This window comes from Sylvia atricapilla, chromosome 3 (assembly GCF_009819655.1).
Source record: "Sylvia atricapilla isolate bSylAtr1 chromosome 3, bSylAtr1.pri, whole genome shotgun sequence".
NCBI lineage: Eukaryota > Metazoa > Chordata > Aves > Passeriformes > Sylviidae > Sylvia > Sylvia atricapilla.
Genome location: NC_089142.1, coordinates 86843126 through 86867732, shown reverse-complemented (window position 1 = coordinate 86867732; position 24607 = coordinate 86843126). Strand labels below are relative to the sequence as shown.

Below are 24607 nucleotides of genomic sequence, written 5' to 3'. Positions count from 1 at the left end.
CACCCCGGGTGTGCAAGACCTTTGTCTGCAGGCATTCCTGCTGATTTCGTGAAGCTGTGTTGCAAGGACCTGCTGGACATGAGCAACGAGATAGGAATCTGGCTCCTGGGATCCATGCAAGGCATTCCTACATCACCTGGGGTATTTTCATCCAGTGGGATCAAGAGCTCTGTTCCTGGGCCTGGGTAGAGCTCGTGCTCCTTGGGACTGGTGTTTGGATTCTAGGGAGAAGCATGGAGAATTGTTTATGAAGATTTGGAAGCTTCACCTGGAAGCACAAATAGTTGCCAGTTGTTTGTCATCTTTTCTCACATGCATTGGCCCATAAATTCTATTTTCAGAGTGCAAATTAAACCCACCAGGAGGGAGTGGGAAATCATGTAAACAGCTGTCCTGAGGGTACAGTGCCATACTTGTGTTCTGTTTCACAGAACTGCCTGTGCCTCCAGAACTCTTCCATTCCCAATGGTTTGCATGCCCATAAGCAGTGCAGCACTGGCACAGCATCCAGCAGCCCAGGCAAAGTCCTTGCTGGGAAGCGGCACCTCCCTGTTCCTTCTCAAGTCTCCTGACCACGTTTTATGTAGCCAAGTCCTGAATGGAGTCACCAGACCTATTCCTCAGCTTGGCTTCCTCATTTCCAAAAGAAATTCAAGCTTCTCCGTTCTTTTCTTGGTTTATTAGGACCATTTATGCTGTGACTGCAGTGTGAGGGTGCATGTGCAGCTCAGTGGAGTCTTATCCTGCTGGATCCTGGGACTCCTGAAGGAGCAGGTCTAGGAGCTCCCCAGAGGCTTGCCTTGGAATACCCTGGGGCTTCGGACCAGTGTATGGGTGGCTAGATTCGTGGTGGCTTTCTCTGCTCTTCCCTCTGCACTTTTAGAAATCTGTCACAGTGAGTGAGGTTTCTGCTTGCATTGCTTTCTCCAAGCGGTGACGCACACGGGTGCTCTTTTTCTGCCACATAAGAGGGTGGTTTATGTGCAAGGAGGGAATGATGAATAAATTAGCTAGAGCCTGGGCCTCTTCTCCATTGCCCGGGTGATGTGTGAAGAGGATTCATTGTCAGCCTTTCTTTCCTCCTGGCCTTCAGTCCTGCAAGTTGCTGGCAGTCACTTTACCACTCTCCAGCTATGGGTGGTCCAGCCTCACCTGCAGTGACATGCTAATCATGTGGGGGTAACTGCAGAGAGAATTATTAATGGCCTACAGTCTGGAAACAAAAATCATGAAAATACGGCTTTTTGCAGAATTCTGTCACTCAACTGCAATTTTGGGAGTCTTTTGCAACCAAGACAAGTAGGCGCAGAATGACCATCTTGACATGGACAGAATGACATGGACATCCCTGGGAGGCGCAGCAAGCAAGTGTAGATGGAGGTCTTGAGTGGGGAAGTGGCATGGGGGCATTTTGGGTCTTGTTAGGCTTACACTGCCCTGGCAACAATAGCCACACAACTTCCGGGTGTGCTGTGTGAGGAGAGGTGGGGAGGAAAATTGAGGTGCAGGAAGCTGCAAGGAGGAAATGCTTAGTGGACAAGTTGTTTGTTTATTTAAAATGATAATGGATGAACAAAAAAGTATTTTGAAAGCAACCAGGCGGGCTGATTCCTCCCCTTGTTTTCTGATGTGAGAAAGCTCTCGTGTGGTGCGTAATGAACAGAGATGTCTCTCTGCAGAGGACCTTAGCAGGACAGTCAGAAGCAGTGTTGAGGGAAAGCATCTGTAACAGAGAGATAGAGAATCTTTCTCTGCCTAGAGTGTTAATTATTAGAAATCTTGAGCAACCCATGGTTATTGAAACCAGCTTGTCTCATTAGCCACACTTCAAAATTATATTTACAGAGGTTAGAAAGCTAAATATTTTTCCTTGTGGCTGCAGTGGTGTCATGAGAGACCCTGTCTTATACAACTTTCTTTTAGTGTATAAATTGTCACCTGGCTTTGGCCTTGGTTCCCAAAGTTTCGTATTTAAATTGTTTTGCCCAAGTTGGTTCTAATGTAAAAATTGTGGCCTCTAGATTTAGAACAGAGCTCACTCATTTATGGTTGAATATATTTCTCAAGCGAGAATTGGAAATGCTCATAAATACTGCTACATAGTTTTTGTTCTGTTTGGTTTTGTTTTGCTTGCTATAATTAGAAACTGAGATTTGTTCTCAGTCTAGCATCTGTATAGGCACAGAGTAGGCACATTTTTTTGTTTTATCTTCTCAGATAGCTGTAAGAAGAGACTTCTTTTTCACATGGATGTAGTATGACTCTTACTTCGCAAGGAGAAAAGTAATGAGTTAGTATCACCTTGTGAATTTCCTTTAGATTCAGACTTAGGTGGGTTCCTGTTAGCTTCAGCAATACCCCTGGAGTAATTATTGAAGTTGGATCCTGCCGTTCTGTACTGAAATGTGTGTAGGTCTCCTCCAGCACATGCCTCCTGTAACAGAAGCCATATTATAAAACATTCACCTTGGGCAAAATAATTGTGAAAGAGGTTTGCTGAGGGCTGATGATGGATCCTGAGAAGGTACTGTAAGAATCTGAGCCCCCTTGCCCTGTTAGCACACCCACTAGTGAGCACCTGTCTGATCCCACATACATGGGATCACAACACAAGGAAGGGCTCTGCTGATGTGTTGTGAGCTCCCTCCTGCTTTGAATGATGATGTTGAGTGTCCAGCCTTGTTTAGCCCCACCAAACACCTTCTTGTGACTTTATTCTTGGCATTTAAAGCACATCCCAACTGTTTTTCCTTCTTACTAATTTATTAAGCCTCCTGTGGTTTCAATGCTAGAAGCTTTTGCCAGCCGTGTAGGTCTTCAAGAAACAGTTCTAATCTTCATTAGAACACTCTTCTGTGGATTAATAGTATTCTTCTATTTTAGGCAGTTTTGCATGAGACCAGTCATGATTGAAACAGTTTCTAGAATTAAGAAATGCCAATTAATACTTGTTTTCCTCATAATTTTCATGCAGCAGAATATATTTGTTGAAATGCCTTGTTTAGAAAGGGTGGGGTTTTTTGGTTGGTCCATTTTTAGTTTACAGGCTCATTATTTTATATTGATGTTGGAAAAAACAAGTTATGAGCTGCTTAGTTTTTGGGAGCCTCGCGAGTAGAGGCAGGTGCTGCTGGTGATTCTAGAAATGAATGTGCAGCCAAAACAGCAAAAACAGTAGAATTGCTCTCCATAGCACCCTGTTCTGCACTCAGTCAAGTGGCACTGGTGGGCAAGAGTCAGTCTGAAAAGAAATGTATTTTATGTTGGTGTGACTGCCATCCTCAACTGCAAAACCTCAACTTGTGCAAGTGTAGAGACTTGTAGTATCAGCAGAGATACACAGGTTGAAATGGTTCACGATTTAAAATGGATTCAGATGCTTCATGTTCTGAAATAAGAACTGTACTTCATTAAAGAACCTTAGAGTCAGCAGAGTTCACTCTTAAAATGCCCTATCCCTGAACCATTATAAATGCATTCCTTGTGCTTCTCACATGTTAAATTTAGCTTTATGTCCCTTGGTGGCTTAAATTTGCATACTTGCTTCATAAAATGTCTTCCCCTTTGTTATTTCCTGCCCTTCTCTTCTCCTTGGAGCTTGAAGAAGGTTGGCTCTATTGGTCATGTTATTTTACTCAAGAAGGAGTTTAATTTCATAGACAATGGAGAGATGGTGGTTTAATTAGAACAGCTTCTCCAAAGAAGGGCTATCTTGCAAGCAGCAGTATTTTCCTTTCATTTTGTGCCCTTCATGGTCAATGAAAGATGGCTTTCTGGACAAGTTTTGGATTAAGAGCTGAGACAGTTCTATAGACCAACACAATTTGATACTACTACTACTACTTTTATTTTAATGTGGAGTGCAGCCATTGAAACGCCACAACATTGTTCTATATATGTCACAGCCATATTCACTGTAATAATTCTAGCTTTAAAATTTTTTTCCCTGTCCCAGAGAAAGTTCCTTTACTCTGAACAAACAAAAAAAATATTTTTAATGTTTCCTGAACCCCAGAAGTCATAGTTTGCTATTTAATTTTGAATCTGTTGCCTAAGGTAATCCTGTTGTAAAGTATGAGGATTCAGGGCATTCAAAGGCTGACTCACGTACAGTCAGAGCTCTTTCCAGCTGTGGCAGTCCTCTCCTAATTCCCATTCAAAGGGCACAAATTGGTATAAAGCCTGGACAATTGATTTCGAACACTTGACAGAATGGATTCATTGCTGAGAAGATACACTCTTGTAAGTGCCTCACAAGTTGTCAACTGTATTTCAAGAAAAGTCTTTTTCCTATCTCTTCTTTACCTAACAGGAGCAGTTCTGAACGGAGGAAGGAGAAATCAAGAGATGCAGCAAGGTGCAGAAGAAGCAAAGAGACCGAGGTGTTCTATGAACTGGCACATGAGCTGCCCCTGCCCCACAACATCAGTTCCCACCTGGACAAGGCATCCATAATGCGCCTGGCAATCAGTTTCCTACGGACTCATAAGCTTTTGTCTTCAGGTAAGATCTGGCTAACAGAAGTTAGTTGTCTGGGCTGGCTGATGGCAGCTTGGTAAGATTATGCATGCTCTTCTCTGACCACAGTGTTACCAAAATAACAATTAGTGCAGGTTTTTTGCCTCTCTAAAAAAAACCCTCGAACTCTTGAATGTGGTTTATTAATCTCAGCTATGAGATTTTGAGCTTTTAAGAGTTTAAGCAGAATTCAAACATATGCCTTAAGCTTCCTTGCTGAAACAAATAATTTTTGATTTGGCATGGCAGGCATGTTTGTGCCTGCACATTCAAAGAGCATCTGGGATGCTCTGAAGGTCCAGTACTTTGTTTGAAAGGAGTAATTGTGCAATCCATTGGCAAGGAGTAGTAGGTAGGTTGCTTAAAACAAGCTATACTAAGATAGCTAAAACAATTTCTAAATACTTGATGTGAGTGGATTCTACATAATCAGTTTTGTTCATCTTGGACTAGTAGGAAACGCAAACAAGCATAATTTTTATAGCCCGTGAAAACTGATAAAATTAGGAATGTTCTTATTTTGCCCCTATACTTGAATAACCACTATGATGGAAATATGTGGTTTGAGTAGCCTGTAAGATCAATGAAAACAATTGCTGTTTCCAGAACTTTCACATGGTGACCTAGGAGTGTTGAGAATATGTTAAGAAAACAATGCCTGCATTGTTTGTGAATGGTAAACCCAGAATTTTGTCTTTTCCTTCATTAATCGCAAGACTCCAAATAAGGTCACGATTGCACTTCCTCTACTCAGAAAAGTTGAGTCAAATGAGAGCAATTACTTTAATAAATGTTATTAGGAAGCATCCCGTTTTGTGGTCTAATTTGCTGTTGGTTTGTTGTTGGCTAGTCTGAAAGATATGGCAAATTCAGTTCTGCTTCTGTGTGCTCTCTAATTTCTTGTAGCACTTCTGGCTTTTGCTGAAGCTTACTGTGTAAAATGTAGGTATTTTTACCTTAGCTTATAGAATGTGGTTTTATCATGTACTTCTGTGAAAAGAAAAGTTTATGTGCTGCACAGTGTTTGGAAATCATCTCTCATTTTGTCATGTAACTAATACTTGAAGAAGTTGCGTAAATAGGTAAATATTCTTAAACAAAGCAAATTTGTTAGTGATCTTCTCATAAAAACATTGCCTTAGCTTTTCAAATATTTATATGGCGTGAACTGGAGACTGACACACCATAGGAAAAGTAAACTTCTGAGAGGCTGTAACTGATAATATAAGTAATATGTGTGCCTGTGAAAATTGACATGAAATAGTTGGATGCAGTCATCAGGAAAATACGTTTGCTAACCTGCAAAGATTAAAGTGAACTTCTCAAATGAATTTACATTTCTCAGTGAGGAAAAGAATCTACTAATACTTTTTTTTTTTTATGCTTCTCTAGTGTTAAGGCTTAGACTCATTATTTGATAGCGATGACAGTTCATCACTATCAGTATATGTGTACAATATTCATACATACACATAAAGATATGATATTTCTGAGACATATTTCTGTGATAGTGTTTGAAAAATAATGATTAATGTAGACAATTTACATTTTCTTTCTTACATTTCTGGTACCATCAGTACCCAGCAGCAGAAAAAAAATCCGGAAATAAAATGCTACAGTAGCGACAGGCCATGCTTTAATATTTCATGCTTTCTCTATATTAGTTATTAGCTTAGCCTTAAATCTAATGCACTCACTTCCTCAGTCCAAATATTAACTTGGAGTAAATCCTCTCATTAAAATCTGTGTTGTGAGTCAAATGCAGATTTGTCTGTGGCTGCATCTTTCGGCACCAGAGGTCTACATAAGGGTTTCAAAATCTTAGATGCTTCTATTCTGAGGAACTAAACTTGAGGTAATTTAAAAGGATGGATTTTCTGGAAATTTTGGGTGTTATTTTCTGATAATAAAAATACATTCTAACTAAAGAACTCAAGTCAGAAAACCTTGTTGGCTGCTTATCTACTATTTTGAGTATAGCTAACATATAAATTAAATTTCCTATCCTTGTGGACTTTTGAATAATGTCAGTCTTTAAAAGGACACTGGCTTTTACTAGAAGGCCGTCCAGTTTAATTCAGAGTGGTAGGTTTTTGATGCAGCTGGAGGCTCACAGGTCAAGAGGTTTGCTGCTTATCTGGTTTTGACAAGTGTGAAGCAAGATGGAAAATGGGCTTGGGTGATGTTTGTGCTCATTCTGTTCTTGCTTCTACTTTGGACCCTTTCTGAGCCCCAAGCAAACCTGCAGCAAAGATTTCATGTGCGTGTTTAGCAGCCTGGTATTTGACCATAAATATACTGTTGCATTTGGGAAGTCTGATTTGACTGACAGGACGCTTGGGGAACACTGTGTCATCTCTTGATGGATGAATTGAGAAATGGGAAGGTGGAAGTGCATAGAAGCAAATGCCCACCCTAGCCTGCAAACCCCCTTTTTGCTTTATGTTGTCTTTATTGAAATGGCTTTGATTATTTGGGTGGGACACCTACTGTAAACTGGAGTTAAGTAATTTGGACATTGAAGTAACATTCGCTGCAGCTTGGAAAAAAGCTTCAAAATGTGATAGAGAAAAAAGTACTGCTTGATTACCTTTTTTTTGTTTGTTTCTGATTTAGTCTATCAAAACCTACTAGCACACCATGTTTTATTTTGTGTTACTGTTTGTGGCCATGATTCTCAAACACATCTCTGTTTTAAGGCAATTTTGCCTGAAGCAGAGAGAACAAGGCCTTTCCCAGGACTGTACCCTCATCTTTCTGCAAACTGATGCTCCAGGTGGGATTTTGGAGATAGCTGTAGGCAATTTGCCAGTCTCACTCTGCTGGCATTGAGTGTCTCATGCCCTTTCCTATTATTCCCTGAGTCGGAATCGGGCTTTTCACTTGTGTAACTTGGGCTGCTTTATTAGCTGTGTCTGCATAATGATCATTTATCTGTTGAGAAGCCAAGACCTAGGGAGATCTATGCCCACATTCTTCCAGCAGGTGAATGGCAGAGCCCCTGAATCTGAGCTTTCATTGAGAGCTCTCCTGCTACGTGCCTCGAAAAATCCCGACTTCTGGATTGCAGAGTGCACGTCTCCTGCAGGCGTTGCAGGGCCTGGGCTCGGCCCTTGTATCCTATCATAATAGGAAATAGCTGGTTGTATATCTCAGAGTTCAAAAGGGTAAAAAATACCAGGTTTTGCTTTATAAAAGTTGCTGCTTTACTTAGTAACACGTTTCCCTTTGATTTTCACAGTAGGCAATTCTGTGTGGGAATGTTGGAGAGGAAGCCTTTAACATTTAGAAATGCAGGCTGTTCGTCTGACGGCCTGATTGAGATTAGTATCACAGGAAGCAAACTAAAACAATAGCTTTATAATACTGTTTCCATGTTGTGCACAGAACAGTACATGGTATAATTGGAATGCTAAGTAGAAATATTTAATTATGATCATCTTAAATATTTTTCAAGATGTCTCCTAATTCTGTTGGCATAATTTTTTTGCCATCATCATATTCAAATGTTTGGGATAAATTTAGAACTGATCTTTGTTAATTTCAAGTAAAGGTTTTGATCCCATAAAGTTGCTGCTGAAAATAGGCATTCTGATGCTTATCAGTAGTGGAGCTTTTAGATTTAGGATCTTATGTCCTTTAGTGTGGTCAGAAAAACTGTTAGCAGTACTTTTCCCATATTATCTTCTAGTATAGCTGGTAAGTAAGGCTAATGCTTTTTGGGGAGCTAATAGATGGCAAAAAAGAAACAGTGGCTTCTGCTAAAGAATGGCTGCCGTGGTTAGCAGCTAACATTGTGGTAGTTAGTCAGACAAAAAGAGAATATCTGAAGTAGTCTATGAGGAGGAGAATCCATTTTAGGAAGCCTGTATGCGCTGTGCCAACAGTTTTAAGTGTTTATTTCAACTGTGCTGATGCTAAAGGTGTTACAGGAACCAGGACTCTTTAGTGCAATGAGTTTCCCTGTGCCAGGACTACGGACTTTTTAATCAAGCTAATCAGGCAAACACAATTTTATTGGCTTGCCTTAATCCCATCCCAATTGTGTGGTCACCCGAGTGTCTTTTCTGTGCAGAAATTCAGCAAAGGAAACTGGCTGGGAGTTGTTCTTGTGCAGGCAGACAGCAGCAGAAATGGGGAGGGAACAGGGATACAGACAGGAAGTTGTTTGGGAGAAGGGAGGCCACAAGGAAGCCAGTGTGAAGGTTTCAAGGGAGGGAGACAACAGAGCCGGAAAGCCAGCAGGGAGCAGAAGGGGAAAAAATAGCTTTTCTCTAGGCTTTTAAGGGAGAGGACAGACTGTAGGGAGAACTGATGTGGGCATTGTTTTTCTTTGTCTGGACAAGCTGCGTCTAATGTCAGACCATTGTGGCATAAAACAGTGCTTTAAAAATAGCATGTCTACTTGATTGCTTTTATAAAATTGGAAAAATAGTTTTATGCCAGCCATGCTGCTAGGAATGAGAGTGAGTCAGGTGCTGGGTGCTTCAGCTCCTTGAAGTGATGTTCCCTTTCAGGGAAAGTGCAGCCAAAGGTCCCATGGGACTCAAAGCCTGGTCTGATGGGGTGCTGTATTCCCAACACTGAACACTGATGGCTGCAGGACTCCAAGCAAGTTCCTGGGAGCAGTATCTGAATGATTTGGCTAGATACAAACTCCGCAATCAAAACAACACTAACATAAGTGTTTTCTTTATCCAAGATTGCTTGTGTACTTGGAGATAAGAGCCCTTCAGGAAGTTTCAAGTTTAAGAGTAGGTTTTTCTTGATGTATCTAAATTGAAAGCTTTTATTGAATACATTGAAAATATCCCCTTGAACAGGATGTACTGCCCTGTCAAGACAGAAAAAAAAGGGGGGGGGGGAAAATCAGTCACTTTCCTTTGATGAAAAACAAGAAACCAGGAAGAGACAAGTCTGTCTCAAAGCTGCTCTCTCTGATGCAGGATGAAGCTACTGTTGGATCTTCCCTAACTGCTGGCATCAGGCAGGTTTTACAACCCTCCTCTGGAGTGGCAACTGTAGCCTGGTATCAGTTATGCACAGCATATAAGCAACTTACTGGTACTTACAGGAACCAGGATGAGAGTCAAAGCCAGGAAAATTCTGTGCAGGTGATGACGTGACCTCCAGTAGAAACATATTTTATCATTGTCTACCTCTGAACTGACCAGAAAGACCCCTTTGAGTCAGATCAAAGGTGTTGAGAGGAGTTATAGGCTGTGTGCTAGGAGGTTGTTTATACCTGCACAGTTACTTCTTTTAAGGAGAAGCCTGATTTTTGAGCCTTCAGACTTGTTCCAAGAGGTTGGACTGAAGGAAATGAGCAAGCATCTACGGAAAAAGCGTTCTTAAACTTGGGAACAGTGCACATCCTGACAGTGAGAATTAATCAAAGCTTGTTTACAAAAGTTATTTTTAGCATAAAAGCTTATCATAAACACTGCAATAAGCATTTGCCATTACAGTTCAAAGTTTCTTGTCAATGAATAAATTCTGTTTGGTGGTTAGAAAATTTGTCAAAATAAATACTTACCAAAATTTCATACAGACTGAGACATACTGAAAAATACTGTATAAAATTCAAGAAATGCTGCCTTGGGGCAAAGTGAGCAGTGGATGACTCATCAAATGCTGGGACATGGGGCACCATTGCTCTGTTCTAGTTCTCCTGTGGCTCTGACAGTGAACCCAGGAAGGCCAAAGCAGCAGTTTTATGAGGCTTTTTGACATGTTTCAACATCTCCCAATCTCTCCTAGACAAGGATTCTCCTCCTATATAGGCTTTCCAGTGTCACATGAACACAGTCTTGGCTGGGCTCCATCAAGTAGCTATAATATGGAACAACAATATTACAGCACTTCATTCTGCTGAATGTGCTGTTAATTTAAATAGGCATATTTGCACTCCAGTCTCACTGCTATGCTGTCATGGTACCTGAACTGAGGTATTCCCCTTAGTTGAGGGGAGGTGGAAAAAGTTGTCGGAAAAAAACAGAAACACATCCATATTTCAAAATTTAGCTAGCAGCTATTTTGAAACATAATGCTAAAAAAAAAAAAAAAAAAAAAAAAACTACAAAAAAAAAACCCCACCCCTTAAAAATCAGTATTATACTGAGTCCCACTGTTACCCTTTCTGAAGACCTGCAAAACCCTGCCAAGTCTACATGAGGTGCTGCTCTCTGGATAAAGTGACCTCAGACCTATTGGAAACCCAAGGCAAGTTCTGCTCTCACCTCATGCTAACTTCCCCCTTCCATTTGGTCCCAGCTTTCTCAAATATTTTCCATCTGAAGCTGAATTTTCTTATGCTAATGCTCCAGTTCAGCTCCAGGATAAATTGATGAAGACAATTTAAAGCAAAGTGACACACAATAGGGATTTCAGGGAGGAGCTTGCAGTAGCCATGCCATTATTTGTTTTGCATCTGCAAAATAGATTCTTTCTGAAGCAAACCAGATTTTTTTTAGTGGCAATGACTGAATTGCTTCTGATGTTATCACTCTCCTAAAGCATGTATATCCTCTGTGTAGCTAGTGGTTTCCACAGGAGAAAGGGAATGTGCTCTAATGCTGACACTGCAGCCATAGGAGTGACACCTATTTATTATTTATATTACTATAATTATACCAAGTTACCTGATACAGGGCATACCAGGCCTGCCACAGTGCAGCCCAGCATATTCCCTTGCTGCAGACTTAGGATCCTCAGGTAGCCGATCTGCTTCAGCGGGTTAGCACAGATGACACCTTCTGGGACTTTGTAGGCAAAGAACCTGGAAACAGTCGAAGGTATGAACACCTTTGGTGTGCTCCCTAAAGCTGCACTGGGAAGGCTGCTGGGGGCCAGGCAGGAATAGATGGGCAAGAGCAGCAGAGTGGCTCTGGAGGTACTTGGCACTCACCTTTCTGTGCCTGATAGCGCCTGCAGTTTCCTTGTCTTTGAAAGGTGAGCACACCCTATTAAGTACTACAAGAAACCCGTATCTGCCAGCTCCCCTTTCCTGCTGCAGCTGGGCTGCTGAGGAGAGAGGAGAGGGTGCAGTGATGTTTACTGAGTTACCAGGGAGGCTGAAGTGTGTCTGCAGAACACCTTGTTCATGCTTTTGGGTTGGGTTAGATGGGGTGCACAGCAGCACAAATTATCTTTTCTTCCGCCTCTCAGTCCACATCACAGATGCATACAGCTGGACAAAGATAATTTTAATAAAAACACTGAACTCTGATCCCACAAACCCCTGTAACCGCATGCTTTAAAGCTGACTATATCTTTAAGTGCTGTGCTCAGCTCAGACCTCAAGGATTTGAACCTGCAGCCCTGATGTGAGTGATCCATGTCCTTTGTGTGTGTTTGCATAAGTAATATAATTTATATACATAGAAAAGCAAACTTAATCATCTGATAATACAAGTAAAGTGTTTGTCTTTCACTGTTGGAGGCATTTAAGAATACAAATGCTTTGAATAGCCTTCCTGCCTTTGAATGGTCATGTTTTGTTAATGCAAACTTAATGAGCTGGGAAAAAAAAATGGAAAGGAGGGTCTGGGGTTAGAGCTGAAAAGTCATTTTTTCTCTGAACCCACACTTGGCTGATTGTCTTGGGCTATAGCCATGATCCCTGCTGAATAAACCATTTGTTTGCTTCCGGAAAAGTAAAAAAAGACCCTTGACATTCTTTACACAGCAGAAACAAGCTTGGGAGCAGATGGTCACTTACCTCTTTTTTCTTTTTTTTTTTTTCCTTTCCTAAATGTCATTTTAGTCAAAGTGCATACTATTCAAATGTATTATTGTATATTTTCTGTATTTTAAATGCTACTCCTGATGTAATTTCCTAAAGTAATTTGCTTTGTACTGAAGAGGAACTGGCCCCTGCATGTGTAGCCAGAATTGCAGTGCAGGGACCTGAACTGATAAATTCCCAGCCTGTGCTGGCCATCCCCAGAGAGCATCCTCTCTTCCCTGCTACCTGTCTTGTCGAGAGGCAAAGGGTGATAAACCAAGTGCTCTCCATAGCTCTGGGGCTGAGTCCATTTCTTCCCTTGTTTGCGTGATGTGTGATGGGCTGCTGCCAGGGAGGGATGTTGAGGAACAGGAGGATACAGCAGCAACAGCCAGTGTTGTTTTTGTCACCACTTACCTGTTGCAGGCGGTGCTTGCTGGGCTCTGCATTGCAAATGCTCATCCCTCTTGGCTCACTTGCAGTCCATCCTCAGGCACTAGCAGATGCAGTTCCAGGAGCTGTATAGAATAGACTTATCCTGTAATCATCGCTCTTTAGTGCTTCAAAGTAAACACTGCGTTAGTTTAGCTCAGCCTCTTCACTATTCAAAAAAGCAAAGAACCCAAACCATGTAATACTTTGTAAAGCAATGCCCTATTCCTGCTTCTAGACTTGTTGCAAACTGAGTATCTCAACAAGAAACATGAAGGAGTTTGATCAGTGGGCTGTTTCGTTAAGGAAAAGAAAAAAAATTCATTACTTTTCTCAAGTGCTAACAGTATGTGTACTACAGAACAAACTGTAAGCTGAAATTGCAATGTTAAAACTGTCAAAGAAGAGCAACTTCTCCAAGAAATTTGTTTGTGTCCCACTGTTCTTGCAAGTAAGGCTGATGCAGTTATGGTTGGAGCCTCTGGACAGCAAAATTGGTGGTGGGCCCAGCCTTGAGCACTCTTGTGCCACCAGGAAGGAGCACAGGGAGCAGAATCACTTCAGCTCTTCCCTCATCATCCTTGCTGCCATGGGCTCTGGGGCACTTTTGATCTATATGGGACTTACTCATGGCCTTATATCTTGGAGTTGGTTATTCTTTATTCTGAGACAATAAGGTTTGTTTTCTTCTTTTATTTGCTTTTTCCCTTCAAAATCAGAGTTTTACTGTGACATTTGCAATGACTGATCACAAGTGTGCAGGCTAACTGACAAAACTGTAAAGATAAGCTCACCACAGCATGTCTGAGGTAGACAGATCAGATACAATATCTGTAAGTGGTTTTGTAAAAAAATAATTCCAGAAGTTTCACATAAAATATATTCAGAAATTATTGGGCCAGCTCCTACACAGAAATTTTTCAATACTAGCTGTCTGCATGTCATTCCCTGACAACTTCCTATTCATGGAGCTGAGTCATGCTTAGAAGCACAGAAGGGAAATGGGCATTTGTGTGACTGGCATCAGGAGGAGCAGTGCCCTGCCTGCAGTTTTGTCACGTGCTGCCTCCCATGGCTGTGTGGAGCACACACAGCAAGGGCTTCACAGTGCCACCGATTGTCACTACACTGCAGCCAGAAGGTACCAGGAAAATGAATAACAAAAAAACAAACCAACAAAAAAAACCCAAAAAACACGTAGCTGCAATAAACATAAACATCTAGGACATAAAGCAGAGTCTGAGGCTCTCCTTGCAAGACAGGAGAAGTGTGGGTGAGTGATGAAGCTTTTCAGACTTTGGTGGAGTGGAGCATAGGAAGTTCTGAGGTTTGCAGATGAAAAAGCAGGTACCAGTGAGATGGATCTGTGGTTTTCCAAGGAATACTGAGATTTATGATGACAAAAAGATTCACCCAGAATGACGTCAAGGGAGCAGTTTTCTACTTTTTCTATCCCAAGTAGTGTTAACGGAGTGAAGAGGTCTTTTTAGGCATGTTTTGTAGGAGCTGTATTTGAACTTCTTAGAAAACCAGCCTGACCTGATGGAAGAGTCCTGTTAGGTTTTTTTTTTTTTTTAGGAACGCACAGATTTCTGTACCTTTGGTAAGGCTTGCCCTCTACCTTGTACCTGGTAGAAGGTACAAATACTGCAAGTGACCAAGGGAATATGCACAAAGAAGATGCACTTCAGTCATTTGTGTCTGCAGGTGTTAGTGACTGAAAACATGTCTTGCAGAAACATGCTAAAGGTGAAGAGCGGGTCCTGCATTTGCCAAAACATTTGGAAAAGTATCTCCTGCCTTTCTAGGGATAAGGGCATGCTTTTCCTGTGCTGTTCAGAAGGCCCCACCAGAAGAGGTTTGTTCAAAGGAAATTTTAACAGCAGAAAAAAGTCTTGTCGCCTTGTAATCAGATGTGCTTGCATTGAAAAAGGCTGGCTGGCATGCTGAAGGCTTTAAATGCTTTTTTTTTCTCTCTTTTTTTTCTCAGTATGTGCTGATAATGAAAATGAACTAGAGGCAGACCAGCAGATGGACAACTTGTACCTGAAAGCTTTGGAGGGATTTATTGCCGTGGTGACACAAGATGGAGACATGATCTTTTTGTCAGAGAATGTCAACAAATATATGGGTCTTACCCAGGTAACTTGTTCCCTTATGCTTTCCTCTTTTTGTAGTACAGTTCATAAAAACAACTCTTTCGTCTAAATGCAGAAAACCCAGCTGTGTGTCACTGCAAAAAAGACTGGAAATAAAATGTCTTATTTTTCAGGCAGGTACCGTGCACAGCAGACAACACAGGTTGCAGATTCCCTCTCCCTTCCTATCAAGCTGTAGCGTCTTTGGTGACAGCCAAGTTGCCTTCCTAGATCTTACTGGGGAGATTAGAAGGCATTTTTATTCTACTTTTGCCCTAGACTCTGGGACAGAGGGGATAGAGCTGCTCTTTTACATCCCCCTTTTTCTGCTTTGTGGATTTTGAGTTTTCTCCTGTGATGAAAATAACAAGTGGTGTGGACTGTTAACTGCACTGTGCAAATTCAAAGCTAAGAGAATCTTTCTGGGGAGAAAATGAGGAGTTATGTATAGGATAAACGAAGGGAGGATTGTGGGATTTGTATCTGTGAGCATCCTGTCAATGCACTTAATTTTGGGACCAGTTTTATTTCATTTGTATTTAAAAGCAGATAAATACTTTCAGTTGCTTTGATTTGGCTATGTTTGGCTTACTTCCACACAGGTGGAACTCACTGGACACAGCATTTTTGACTTCACTCATCCATGTGACCATGAAGAAATTCGAGAGAATCTGAGTCTGAAAAATGGTAATAATGAAAATACAAAAGTCCTTGTTTGTTTTTGAAATAACCAAATTAAATAAATGGCTAGCAATAGTGATCTGTTCATCATGGTAAAAGGAATTGTCATTCCTACAGTAATCAGTCCTCTTCAGATGCATTTTGTTTTCCAAATATTGCTTAAACATGATAGTACTAAGGAACTGTTTGTTTAGTATTTTCCTTTCATCCAGTTTAGACAGCTATGATGTTTTCAATTGTAACACTGTGGAAAGATTCATGTGCTGCAAGCTAAAACATAGGTTTAAAATGCACAAAGTCCTATTTAAGTTCCACTTAAAGTTTTACGTCTGAGCTCTACAAACTGCTCTGCAATGATTAATGCATCTTTGATGGTCTCTGCAGGTAAATTATCTGAGAATTAGTTTGTTATTTCTGTTGAATCCTTCATGCTTATAAGTTGAAGAAGTCAAGAAGGAAAATGAGAAAATTAATTTTCCTTCTTATACAGGTCCAGGCTTTGGAAAGAAAAGCAAAGAGATGTCAACTGAGCGTGACTTCTTCATGAGGATGAAATGCACTGTTACCAACAGAGGCAGAACCGTTAATCTCAAGTCTGCCACATGGAAGGTACAACATTTGAGCCAAATTGAATGCATTTGATTCTAATGGACATTTCGATGCGGAGAGAAAGTACATCCTAAGTTTGTTTCTTGTTATTTCAGGTTTTGCACTGCACCGGACAAGTTAAAGTGTATAACACTTGCCCTCCTCACACTCTGTGTGGGTATAAGGAGCCTCTTCTCACCTGCCTTATAATAATGTGTGAGCCTATTCAGCACCCTTCAAACATTGATATCCCCCTGGACAGCAAGACCTTCCTGAGTCGCCATAGCATGGACATGAAATTCACCTACTGTGATGACAGGTATCCTCCACTGGTTTTTCCTTTCCAGAGGTGTTCTTATCTTCTTGAACGAAACAAACAGTTCTTCCAAATGTCCTGTGTGGACCTGGTAAGCAAGGACCTGCTGTACTTCCTTGACCTGCCAAGTGAGGAATTCAGTTTTACTGGCAGAATATGAGGCAACTGGGAGGCAGAAATATCAGCTTCTTGGGATTTAACAAACTGAAGGGTGTGCAGAGTCCCTGTTCCCATGTTTTAGAGAGAGTGTCCCATGGCACGCTGTATGGACCTTAGTCAAGGACTGTTTTACAGTTGGTTTGGCCCAGGATGCTGTTAGCTAGCAAGCACTTTATGCTCTACATTAACCAAGAATTGCCAAGGCATCCAGAGTACCTGCTGCTCTGAAATGGAGTTGTAGGCTCTTGCTCAATGAAAAGGAAACAGCCTTTATTGGTTATCTCCCTGCATCTTTTTAGTGACAAAATGAAAGGGAGGGAAGGACCTTGGATCGGGCAAGGGGCTTGTCCTCTGCTCTCCACACTTCACTCTTGAGTGGAAAAAATGGAGATCCCCCTAGTCTCCACCTGCCTGACTTGTCCTGGGATCTTCAAGGCATCTCATGCCATCTACCTCTTCTCCCTGTCTGTGTACTGTGATAACAGTCTTCTGTGCATGCGAGAGAGCCAGAGATCCCTTCCCATGAATTGTCTTCCTGTCCTCCATTTGCCCAGAAAGTCCTGTCTTCACTGCTGTGGATTTGGGATTTGTTTGGGGTTTTTTTTTTTAAGTTTGAGGGTGTCCCTGAGTTTAAGATGAACTTTTCTGCATGAAGAAATTGGTCTCCTGAAATTCAGAGATGCTAACAACCTCTGAGGCCTCTGAGGGTTGTCAGTGAGATTATACACATGCTTGAAACTTATGTGGAAACTCACAGGACCAACATCTTTGTTGATTTCTTCAACCTTCGAAGGTTTTTTTAAACTTTGCTAAGTAAGATTATTTTTTTTAACAATGTGATGAAGCAGCCGTATAAACTTGCAGTGTTAGCAGCTGTGGATGAAAGCAAGATTGCAAGTGTGAAACTTGTGACTGACCTTCTGACCTCTCTGAGAACTGAGCAGCAAGCAACTAGAAATGGTCTCTGATGTAATCACAGTCACTTTTTTCTTTGTTAATATTTTCAGCATGAAAATACTGAGATATCAATAGGATTTTGCTGCTGGAGGGAGAAGCAACAATATGGTAGTGACTCATTATTAAAAGCAATGTGCTCCGAATTACTGGGGCCATTCAGTGGCAGGCTACAGGAGAGTAGCAAAGGATTTTGCTTTATTGCAACATTCACATGTCTCTGCAAGACTTAATGCATAAGCCATTACAAATGAGGATTAAAGGGACTGATGCTATCCCATTAAAGATACACATACTTACTTTAAAAATAATGATATATTATGCCTTGTCTTAAATAGTGAGCCTTTGATTTACAGGGAAACTGTAACACATGGCAGTGAAATACAACAGCTTCCTCTGGAGGATTGAACTTGTAGGGATTTTAGAGATTTTTTTTTTCTCTAAAACCAGACTACAAAGTAGCACATCTTTTACTAGATAGTTTTGGTTGGATGTTTCGTTCCTGTGTTATTCAGATTTTGGTAAAGCTGCAAAAAGATAGCCAGGGCAGAGAAAGAGGAGATCTCACAAACCTTTCCGGTTCTTCGCAGCAGATCTGTCTGCCCCCCGCTTCCCTCCCAGAGGGATGTTGATTTCTCTCCAGCAGGCGACACATCGCTAGACACATAAAAATGCAAAACTCTCAGCTGTTCTTATCAAATTCAGTGCCGCTAGACAAACTGCATTGAAGGAGCAGCTTATGCCAAGAATGTAAATCCAGGCTGGGGCGCGGAGGAGGGAAGGCAGCATGTGCAAGTCAGGTGCCTAAACTCTTTTCTGCGTACTCTATCCTTTCTGCTGCAGGGCTGACACAGCTCATTGGGGACAGTGTCTTTCCAATTCAGGCCTGTATCATTGAGGGCAGTGTGCCTCCTCTGCCAGGCTTCTGCGGTGGTCCTGGTATCCTCCTTGCAGTTCATCTGGTGTGGACAGGTCTGCTTCCAGGGAGCATTATGTTTTTATTTTCAAAGCACTCAGTCAAAAAAACTCTCGGATTTCTGAGTGTAATTTCCTTAGGAAAGCTCATAGTCTCTGTCTGTCACAAAGCAACATGCAAAATACAGGCTGGCTACTTTACAGATTTTGTGACAAAAACTGGTTGTCTTTTCCTTAGGAGGGTATAGAGTAGATGTAATATGAAGCAGGCAAGACTGGCCATCATTTAAAACATGTGAGACAGTAGCCCATATAATTTGCCTTCCAAAAATAAATATGTATGTGGGCCTATGACTTGCCAGTGGTTAGGTGGGATATGTTTGTATTCTTAAAACAGTTTTTACAAGATGATGAGCCTTTAGAGAAAGGTTCGTGGATATGAATAATCAATAAGAGTTGTTCTCTTAAATGCCTGCTTCAACCATTCCTGGAGAGTGATTTAAAACTGTTCCCTTGCTCCACTTATTTTGGCCAAGTGGTTTACGGGAAGGATTATTTTAGCTGTAATACAGAAGTGCTGATCAGTGGTACAATTTAATAATCCAAGTGAGGGTTTAGTTTAGCTGCACAGTGCTTTTGTGTCAGAAAGGATTGCCAGTGAGGGTGTTTTAGTCAGAAGAAAAGGCATCTCTTTTGTACAAAGACAATTTTGTTACCTTGGTGGCATCTTTGAAGACATGGCTTGCTGTGGGGGATCATATGTCCCTAATTACTAGAAACCCAGTTAGTTATATACCCTTTTCTTCTTTTTCTTGACTGCGACATTTTAGTGGTAAAGAAGACAAAAGGAGCAGTGGAGGATATGTGTGATTCAGAATAGGAAGATGCAATGCCATAGTGTTGATCCCAGTTAGATTTCCCATATGAGTATTTATGTGCAATCCAGGCTGTGCTCATCTGAGAGGAAACTGGGTTTTACTGTGTTAAGTTCCAGTAAATAAGAAATATGCAGGCACAGGACTTTGGATGAGGATTTAAGTCAATTTGCCATTTGACCTATACTTGGGGAATGGTTTTAAGTTAAATGAGAGCACAGGGAAGTATTTGAATGCTTCTCTTTTCATTCCTGTTTAGGGGAAACTGCAGTATGGAGACGAGTGAAGTGGTGATATCTGAAGGCAAAGATCCACATTTTATAAAACCAACTTTTGGTATATGTCATACTTAAGAGTAAAATGTGACCTACTTCTTTTGTTAATAACAAAACCTTGATTTAGGTAGACAAAAAACAAGTGGGAGTGACAGTCCTGGTGAAGATTTTCATGTAAATGTGCAGTTTTTTGCCTTGCAGGACAGATACACCTGACCAGGCCATCCATCCTGCTCAGTAGTGGCCAGGGGTCCCAGGATTTTGCATTTTGGTTTGTTTTTGTTGGGTTTTTTTTTTCCATTGTCCAGGGTTAGAGTAGAAGCAGCCATGAATATTTTTAAGAGGAAATGTGGTTAGTTGGCAAGACTGCCCCACTGCCTGCTTCAGCAGGCTGAGTGCTTTACCCCAGGCATAGTGTCTGTGTTAGGCTTTATTTTTTTCCTTTTTTTTTTTTTTTTCAACTCATTCTGCTTTAAGTATAACTTTGTTTTGTTTGTTCCTCTCAAGACCAATTTAACTTCAATAACTTGGTAAGAGTTTGAATACAGAAAGACTTTGTTAAGAGATCCACACCCTGACACACACACAGTCTGCACAAGGCCCGGTGAATATACACTCAGCTGTTTTTTATAAGCAGTAAACATTAGAGCAGTCTTTCACAGAGCCTGACTTCTCAGTTCTGATGGTTCTTACCATACTATTTTAACTCAAGAAATGGTATACAATAAAAAGCTTTGTGCTCCTACAAAGGGACAGAAAAGCACAATTTTAAGAAAAACAAAAATACTTGAACTAGCTCATTTTGTAGGAAATAAGCCTTAAAGCAGTGAGGTTTGATTGCTTTGCCACGTCTCAAAGAGATAAAATAGGGAAAAGTTGTAAAAACCTAGAAATAGGATTCAGATTGCTTGTTTCTTAATTGCATACCCTAAGCACAAAATTTGCCTTTATTCCATGTCCCAACAATTCAATATTAAGATACTTATATGTTTTGCATATTTAAGGGAAACTGAAATAGAGCTGAACACACTTGAGCGGTGGCAGTTGGGACAGATCTCTTACTGCAGATGATTATTGCCCACCTCTTCACTGTGTTTTCTGAGATTTTGACCTCTGTACATCATGATGAAAAGTTTAGCTCAGAAAACTGAAATGCCAGTCTAGCAAAAATTAAGATTCCTCCAAAGGTATTTGTGTTTTCAGAAATGAGTTTGTAATAGGAAAATAAACAGCCTCACAGCCCACCTGTCATCTTCAACAAAAAATTACTATTATCTTACTAATTGGTGTTCTACAGATGCAAAGGAAACAAAGCCTACTGTGACAGGAATGCCATCCAAAACCACCATACAGTTTGTTTTCTAATTCTGTCATTCCACAGCCTGCACATAGAGCAATTTTCCGTCTGGTGTCTAAACAAAAGTAGAAGTCTTGTGCCCGAACTCAGTTTTGCAAATGATCCTTTGGTATTATGGGACGTAGACATTTTTCTGACTTTCTTAGCTATGTACTCCTCCTTCTCATAGCTCCATGGGATGCCTTTTCCTTTGCATTTAGTCCTCTGTGTGTTCACTTGGCATTTTGTGTTGCTAAGAGGCTCCTGTGGAGAGCACACAGAGTTTAGAGGGTGCACCTCACTGGCCAACCTCAAAGTAATGCTCAGGTGAGGTCAGTACAAGGACCTGTGCTAAAACACTTGCTGCCTCCTGGCCCAGGGGCTGGTCAGGCTCTTGGCTTTGCCATCTCTTCTTCCACAACATCTTGAAGGAGGCACAGGATGGGTGTGATGTATATGGAGATAGCTGCCCACTTCAACCTGGTGCAATAATGTGGCATGAAATACACTAACCTGATTTCCCGCCCTGCACAGCCTGCAGTCTACAAGATTTTTTTAAAGCTTGTCAGGGTCAGCAGCACCGTGGGAGGAATAAAGGAGGGTGTGAACTGCCAATGTATGTACCCAAAACTAATAGAGATAACAACTATTGGAGAGAGAGAGTGTTTTTCATAAAATAGTGACATTTAAAAATGTATTTAGGAAACACTGTCAGCCAGTTTTAGGGGGTTTTGTGAGTGGGAAAATGGAACATTCTACAATTTTTTTAAAAAAAATCATGTCAATCCAAAGAGTCTTCAAAGAGAAGTAGAATTAATCTGAATAGTATTAATAGATGAACAGATCAGTTAATGAGAGCATAGGGGCTGTTTAGCCATTTATTATTGTTTTTTTAAGTAACTATTTTAAAACACTTACTTTCATTAGTATTTCACTGTTACCAGGCATGGGTTTAGAACTTAGCCAGTGTTGTGGGGTTTGTGGGTAATTTTTTGATATCCTACTTTTATCTTTTCATGTAATATGTAGTTGCTTGTAGTAAAAAGATACCACCACCCCATCACTTGCTAACATCTATCCAAGATTACATTAGATTTAATTAGATTTTGATATTGTCACAGCAAGATTGTGCCACAAATTCATTCTGTGCCATGGAATGACAAGAAGAGTAATTTCATAGTGAGGGTGCTCATTATGAACAGCAAGGAGCAGTTTGAGAAGGGGAATTACAGGACTGGAATACATAAATTTTACATAGAGATTACAATTCCCATATGAGAAGAGTCCCTCAGCCTGCTGTAACATGTATTTTTTGTTTGCTGTCTCAGTTCCACTGTTGACTTCCATGAAGGCTGTAATGTGGGTTTGGATTTGCACTGGTGCTGCTGGGTACATAGTGCTTCATTTTTTCCCTATTATCTTCATTTCATTTTCCATCTCCCTGCCCAAACCCCATTTGGCTCTCAGCTCCCAGTGACTGGAATAAGAGTAAAAACTCAACTTCTTGAATTTTGAAATCCCTCCCTTTGAGGGATTGGAGCTCATTTCCCAATGAGCTCCAAACTAACTGGAATGGCTTTATGGTATTGTGCCATTATATACCCAAAGGCAATAGGTTTTGATTTTAAAGACTGTGTATTTACACTGGTCCTGGAAAAAGCCTCATCACTTACACCAGTGTCTCCCAGCTGGCTGTGTAAAGGCAAGCAGCAACTGTATTTTGTGAGTCTTGATTTTATTAGGGCTCCTTTAGCATTTGTTGTTTTCTCCTGATGACTCAGCTTTGATGACTAATTCATTATGAGACGTACTTTTCAGTAAGAAAGAAAAAACAATTGTGGTTTCAGAAAAAAATTTAGATTTGAGTGGGGTGCAATTCAGAAGCTCAGAAGCTTGTCAGTGAAGAGAGTAAAAAAGCCTTGAAACCTGGATTCAAACATTTCCCCTTTGTTGGTCTAATTTTAAATGTAAATAAAACTGGAAACATAAACAGAAGAGTAAATTTTTGAAAGGAGCCCAATACAAGCTACAGCTTTCGCTCAACTAAAGTATTATAAACCCAGGTTTGTTCCATGGAAATCAGGATAGAGCATAATTTTCAGAGTGACAAAACCAAGGTGTCCTGGGGCTATGAGCTATAGAGTTCTGTGGAGGTGGAGGCAGGGAAAAGCTGACTCAATACCTTGGCGTTCAAGCCATACACAAAATAGTCCCATCTTCTGTGTCTTCCTTGCTGGAGGGGGATCCAGATGAATGCCATGCTCTTGTGGTGTTTGTTTTACAGTATTTACATGTCTGTCTTGTAAAGACATGCTTGTGTCTAGAGGGCTGGGCCAAAGCTGCCCTTCCAGGGAGTACACAAACCTGAGGATGTCTCTCTAAAGTAGCAACATCACAAATCAAATGTGGTGGTGGCAGAGAAAGCCATTCTGAGTGAGTTAGTGACATGGCATAAAACCTGGCCACTGCCACTGACAAGCTGTGAGGTGCTGCAAGATGTGACCATTCCTTGCAAACCTCCCAGCCTTTAAAGGTTTATGACAGTTTCACAATTGGTTTGTGTCCTTTCTGCTGCTGTTCTCTGTGTTACAGGTTGTTATAAGAATTTCAAGGTAGGAAGATGCATCCAAGTGTCACTGTCTTCTAAACCACAAGATAACTTTGCTTTTGAATTAATTTTTTATGTACTTTTTTTAACTTACCATGTTTCCTGTAAAGCTGTGTGTGATGGTATTTCCAATTGAAATAGAGCATTTTTCTTCCACCCCCTCATTAGAGAAAATCATCTGCACAGTTTGATGACCTATTTTCATTGATTCAGGAACTTGTGAGAAATTCTGCCTTGCCTCAAAAAGACCCTGGAAAAAAAGGTCTAGTTTTTGAGATCATAGCATTCTTTGTGTAAAATCCTACTTAGTTTGTGGATTAGTCACCCAAGTAACCTAATCCATATGCCAAAGTTTTCAAATGATTGAAGAAAGACTTAAGTAGATGAGCACTTTTTTTAACTTTTAACTGCCCATAATTTCTCATCTAGCACTTTTCTTTTAATAAATACAGTGCCCAAAGTAATTATTTAACCCTTTTCTGTATATTTTTTTAAATGTACATACTTTTAAACTTGGTGGCACCAACCACTGCCCCTCTCACATGTATTTGATTTTGAATGGTGGTTGTTGGGAGTTTCTGCATGTTTGTCAGTAACAAAAGTTGATACCTTTTCTTAAGAGATAGCATCCAATAGGCATAGGAAAATTTGCACTGCACACACTGACATCCTTAGGAATTTTTATTCCTAAGCAGTAAGACAAGGCAGTTTATTCTGAACATGATATTTCAGAATGCGATCAGAAGTCCTCTATAGCTCCTCATGTGTTTGGAAGCTTAGAATTTCTTGTTTCGCTTGTTTAATTCTCTTAGTTTAAGGACTTGAGCTGATAGCTGCCCTGCACATGTAAGCATAAGGCTACAGTGACCTGAATTTTAAATACTTGCTTTTTTTTCTTGAACCAGAATAACAGAGTTGATTGGATACCATCCAGAGGAGCTGCTGGGTCGTTCAGCATATGAGTTCTACCATGCCTTGGACTCGGAGAGTATGACCAAGAGTCACCAGAACTGTAAGTCACATTCTTATTTTTCTTTATTGTTTGCATGTAAAGTATAAATTGGGGGTACCTCACTACATAATTGA

The 24607-nt window shown here is 40.7% G+C and overlaps 1 protein-coding gene across 7 annotated transcripts in view; it reads left to right on the top strand.

The window, feature by feature from the left end:
* The window catches only part of EPAS1 (endothelial PAS domain protein 1), a 76011-nt gene that overhangs the window by 36947 nt on the left and 14457 nt on the right, over nt 1-24607 (top strand). For 3 of the 7 annotated variants that reach the window (XM_066316069.1, XM_066316071.1, XM_066316068.1), the window contains exons 2-8: nt 4313-4503; nt 14667-14818; nt 15417-15501; nt 15817-15879; nt 15986-16104; nt 16200-16402; nt 24427-24533. In XM_066316069.1, coding sequence (XP_066172166.1) covers nt 4313-4503; nt 14667-14818; nt 15417-15501; nt 15817-15879; nt 15986-16104; nt 16200-16402; nt 24427-24533 — 920 coding nt within the window. Of the gene's footprint in view, nt 1-4312; nt 4504-7217; nt 7295-14479; nt 14535-14666; nt 14819-15416; nt 15502-15816; nt 15880-15985; nt 16105-16199; nt 16403-24426; nt 24534-24607 lie in introns of those variants that run through there. The other 4 variants (XM_066316073.1, XM_066316072.1, XM_066316075.1 and 1 more) reach the window with 4 other exon arrangements.